This window comes from Nestor notabilis, unplaced genomic scaffold (genome assembly GCF_000696875.1).
Source record: "Nestor notabilis isolate BGI_N333 unplaced genomic scaffold, ASM69687v1 scaffold13186, whole genome shotgun sequence".
NCBI classification, from domain to species: Eukaryota; Metazoa; Chordata; class Aves; order Psittaciformes; family Psittacidae; genus Nestor; species Nestor notabilis.
Window position 1 is genome coordinate 7615 of NW_009934362.1, and position 4729 is coordinate 12343.

General features: G+C 57.7%; 1 protein-coding gene across 1 annotated transcript in view; it reads right to left on the reverse strand.

The window, feature by feature from the left end:
* Positions 1 to 685: 685 nt before the first annotated feature.
* FAM65A (family with sequence similarity 65, member A) overlaps positions 686 to 4729 on the reverse strand; it is a 12429-nt gene continuing 8385 nt past the window's right edge. The window contains exons 15-22 of the mRNA XM_010017315.1: positions 4291 to 4465; positions 4036 to 4171; positions 3790 to 3951; positions 3500 to 3658; positions 2815 to 3011; positions 2637 to 2720; positions 2257 to 2347; positions 686 to 914 (exon numbers count right to left, since the gene is read on the reverse strand). Of these exons, the coding sequence (XP_010015617.1) occupies positions 817 to 914; positions 2257 to 2347; positions 2637 to 2720; positions 2815 to 3011; positions 3500 to 3658; positions 3790 to 3951; positions 4036 to 4171; positions 4291 to 4465 (1102 nt within the window). The 3' untranslated portion in view covers positions 686 to 816. The remainder of the gene's footprint in view (positions 915 to 2256; positions 2348 to 2636; positions 2721 to 2814; positions 3012 to 3499; positions 3659 to 3789; positions 3952 to 4035; positions 4172 to 4290; positions 4466 to 4729) is intronic.

A 4729-nucleotide genomic window follows, 5' to 3' on the forward strand; every position in this document is an offset into this window, starting at 1 on the left:
CCCTAGCTTCCCCTGCCCGTGGGCAGCGGGGGCAAAGAAACACCTGCACAGTGATGCTGACACTCATTAAAGGTTTGGTTTTATTTCTGGTTTAAATCAAAATTAGTCACTCTCTGTAATTACATTATATATAGATTTATAGAGACATTATAGAAAAGTTGTTTTTTTTGCTTTTTTCCTGAAAAAATCTGTAAATAAAAAATAAAATAAAACAAACAAACAAACCCAAAAGGTGGCAGCTTCTGACCGTGGGTCTGGCCATCCCTCTGCTGCTCCTCCTGCCCCTGCCCTCCATGGCACTTCCCAGCAGACCAGAAAAGGCTCTGGGCTGGGGCCACATCTCACTAACGTTCCCTACAGCCACAGCTGGGGAAGGACAGGAGCACGTGGAGCTGGAAAGAAGAAACGCCAGCAGAATATATTAATATCTCATATCTCATTTTATTGAAGTCCTGGGGACTCCGGGTGGCAAAGGGCAGCAATCCCCACGGCCTGGGCAAAACAAACGGTGTGGTTTTCAAAGTGCAGCTCCAGAAATCTGGTAGTCTCCATGCCACTCCAGCAGCTGATGAGGGGTGCAGGACGGGTGGGCTCCTGGTGTGGTTTAAATAGCAATCAGAGGGTGGGACATGCAGCGAGTCCCCCCGTGCCATGGGTGCTCCATAAGGCAGTGTGTGGCTGTGGTGAGCTGCCGTGCAGGTGATGCTGCAGTGTGCTGCCAGGAGCAGCGCAGGCCTTGGTGGCCCCAGCCCGTGCCAGGCCAGTGCCCAGTGGTGCCTTGACCCTCAAGGGATGGCAGAGGGGTTGTGTGGTGTCTCAGAAAGCTGTGCTGGCCATGCTGGCTGGGGCAAAGATCCGTGGGAGGTTGTCCAGGGTCTCCTCCAGCCGCCGGTGAGCTGATTTGCCATCTTCCCCTACAAACACATGCTGTGGTCAGTGAAGCGAGCTCCAGAAGCTCTGTCCTATTCCCATACCCAGCCACCTTTGTTGGCCTTTCTAGGGAAACATGGCTATTGCCAGGCAGAGCTGAGCCTGCATGCTAAGGCCACAGAGTGAAGACCTCTCTTGTTCTCTTTAGTACACCCTTGGGCAGGTCCCAGCTGGGATCTGGCTCAAAAAGCCCCACATCTCCTGATGTGGATGTTGCACATCCTATTCTTCAGCTGCCTGTTCTACCCCTGCCCACACGGGGCAGGGATCACCCATGTCTGGGCTGCAGGAGAGCCTGGCTTGGGGGAAAGGGGCCAAGGCTCGGGGCTCTGTCAGCTCCAGCATTTCAGATGGCCATGGACATCTGCATATGTCTTGTTGGCCCCTTCCAATACCTAAAGGAGCTACAAGAAATGTGGAGAGGGGCTTTCGACCAGGATGTGTAGGGACAGGACAAGGGAGAATGGCTTTAACCTGACAGAGGGGACACTGAGCTGAGATCTTAAGAAGTTCTTCCCTGTGAGAGTGCTGAGGCCCTGGCACAGGTTGCCCAGAGAAGCTGTGGCTGTCCCATCCCTGGCAGTGTTCAAGGCCAGCTTGGATGGGGCTTGGGGAAACCTGCTCTAGTGGAAGGTTTCCCTGCCCATGGCAGGGGGTTGGAACTGGATGAGCTTTGAGGTCCCTTCCAACACAAACCAGTTTGGGATTCTATGATTCACTGGCAGAGGAATCCCAAGGGCTCCCCCAGGACCCCAGCCACACACAGGGATGCTACAAGCCGGCTGTAGTCAGCATCCCCACCCACAGCAGCCATCCCCTGCAAGATGTGGTGACATGGACAATCTGCTGGGACATGGGACATGAGGCTTCTACATGTGCTGAGTGCCACAGGGATGGGCTCTATGAACAACCAAGACACACAGAATCCAAACATGACATGGCTGACAGGCTCTAAGACGGAGACATTCGTGATCAAAGCGGCTGGAGCAGAGAACAGGGGATGAGGACAGCTCACATGTCCCAACCTGTGCAGCAGCTGCCGCGACCTGGAGGCCTAGAAACCCACTCAGATGGTTCTCTCATGGCCATCTAGCAAATAAATGACAACCAGGCTTAGTGCTCTGTGTCCACAGAAGCCTGGCCCTCACTGCCTGCTGCCAGCTTGCTGTTGCCTGGCAGAGCTTGGGACACGATGAACCAGTGTGCGTGGGGTAGGCAGGGACCAGCCCAGGACCCGCTTCTCCCACAGGCTCTGCTGTCACCAGGAGATTCCACTTGGGGTAACATGGGTGGGGAGGAAGCAGGGAGGAGCAGCGGGACACTCACCGCACAGCATCAGACTCTGCTTGGCTGCCTCCCGCACAGGCTCTTTGTCGGTTTGGCACAGGTAAACCAGCTGCTCGATGCTTTCCTTTGCCTGCAGGAGAAGGGGCAAGCGGGTCAGTGTGAAAAAGACAGCAGGCACACAATGGAGGAGAAGGTAGCGCATGGCGATGCAGCCCCATGGTGCAGGAAAATCCTGGTCCTATTCCTTTCCTTTCCTCTCCACTTCCCTTCCTGCCCTGCCCCTGCTTGTTTCTCCCACGTATTTGGGGCAGCCCCAGCTCCTGTATCCAGGGAGCTGGTGTGTGGAGCCACCAGCCACATGCAATTCCTCTTGCTCTGGGGGATACAGCTCCTCTGCCTGCTCCCCGCATCACTCTTACCTTTAGGCAGCCCAGCGCTGCACACCCTGCCACACGCGTCTGCACCTCCTCATCCTCCAGCTGCTCCAGGTAGCACACAAGGGCCTGGGAGAGAACGTAGGGGGTCAATGCCACCACCCTGCAGAGCCAGGGGGCAGCACCCACATCGCACCTCATCCTTGGCTACCCCAGCACATACCCGTTGTCGGAAGCGGGGGTTCTCTGCCAGGCTGCGGAGCTGGGCTGACACGGCGCTCACCACCTTGCTGTTGCCCTCCACAAGGAGCAGGCTCAGCGCTTTCAGTCCCTCCTTCTTGAGGCGGCCCTCGGGCATGCGCTTTAGGGCACGCAGCACCACGTCCTGATCATCTGAGTTGAGGTTCTGTGCCAGCATCGCTGTGGGGAACCATGTGCTGAGCCAGAGCGCGGGGAGCCTGGCTGCTCTGCCCCTCTGCCACAGGGAACCCAGCTCTGGCACCCTGCAACCATGCCAGGCAGAGCTGGCCACATACAGGCTGCCAATGCCTGGGGGCACCCAAGCCAAGGTGCTGGGGATCTACAGCAAGGACCCAGGGTGCTCAGGAAGGCAGCACAGGCGTGATCAGAACAACTTGCCCACCCCAAGGATGGCAGAGCCTCTGGGGGATGCCCCAAGGCAACCATGGTGGTACTGCAGGGTGATCCCCTATGCTGATGCTCCAGTACCCCACAGAGGTGGTACTGAGGGTGATCCCCTGTGGTGACGCTCCAGCATCCCATAGAATCATGGGATAGTTCGGGTTGAAACAGACCTTCAAAGCTCATCTAGTCCAACCCCCCTGCAATGAGCAGGGACATCTTAACACCCTCATGCCAGGGTCTAGGGAGCGTGAGAGGGCACCCACCTTCCTCTGCCAGCTCCATCATGTAGGTGTCAAGCACCAAGGTGCCAAGCAACTCAAAGTGGCTCCAGTACTGGAAGATGGTGACTTGCTCACCCTGGGCACTGCCAGGTCGCCGGGGCAGCCGCCGATTCAGGACATCCTCCACCAATTTCACACAAACTGCGGGAAAGGGCTTCACTCAGGATGTGCAGCAGCCCCGGCCACTCCTCTGCGTGGCTCCTGGCATGCATAGGCCCTCACTCCTGCTCACCGTGTGGAGCTGGTAACTCCCCAAACACCCATATGCTCACCAGCATCAGCCAGGCCAGGGTGCCGCTCACTGATGGGTGCTGCGTACTGTGTGCTGAGCACCTGCAGGAACCGCTCCACGGGGCAGGAGTAGATGTTGGGGGCCTCCACACAGCAGTCCCAGAGGGGCAGCACACCCTCCTTCCGCGTCGAGAACTGCACCACTGCAAGGACAGGTGCTGTCAAACCCAGCGGGACACCATGCCACATGCAGTCCCAGGGCAGTCTCCTCGGCTGGGTGGCTTTACCTTCAGCAGCAGAGGCAGCTGCTCCTGCTCGCTCCTCCGTGAGCTGGCATACAATCTCCAGAACCTGTGCCTCCCGCAGCAGCCTGTCCAGGGCATACATCTCCTGGCACCGCAGGGGACCGAAGGTGCCCAGTTTCTGCCAGGCACAGCCAAAACGGGGACCTCAGGGACAGAGCTCACCACATACTGCAGCAAGACACCCCTCAAAGGGGAACTCACAGCCCACCCCAGCATATCTCCTGCCCTTGTCCTCACCAGCAGCAGGCGGTTGCAGTTGTTGAGGTGAAGCACCAGGGCCTTATCCAGGAACATATTGCCAGTGCTCAGAGGGTCAGTGCTGGCCTCAGAGCCACTGCACATGCCGGTGTTGTCTGCGCCAGTCTCGCCGCTGCTGGGGGCCTTGCTGCCATGCTGCGGTCTGCCAGCCCTTCTGTGAGCCAGAGAGAGATCGAGGCAGAGGATCAGCACAGGAAACCTGGACCTGGACATTCCCCAGGGGAATTCTGAAGGACCTACAGTATCACAGCAAGAGGGCTGGGCAAAGGCGCAGGTCCCAGGGGCATAGGGCATGGGGGCTTCCTCCCAGCCTAGCACCCATGGAAAGATGCAGGATGGCACTGTGCCACCAGAATCATAGAATGGTTTGGGTTGGAAAGGACCGTAAGATCATCTAGTCACAGCCCCCCACCATGAC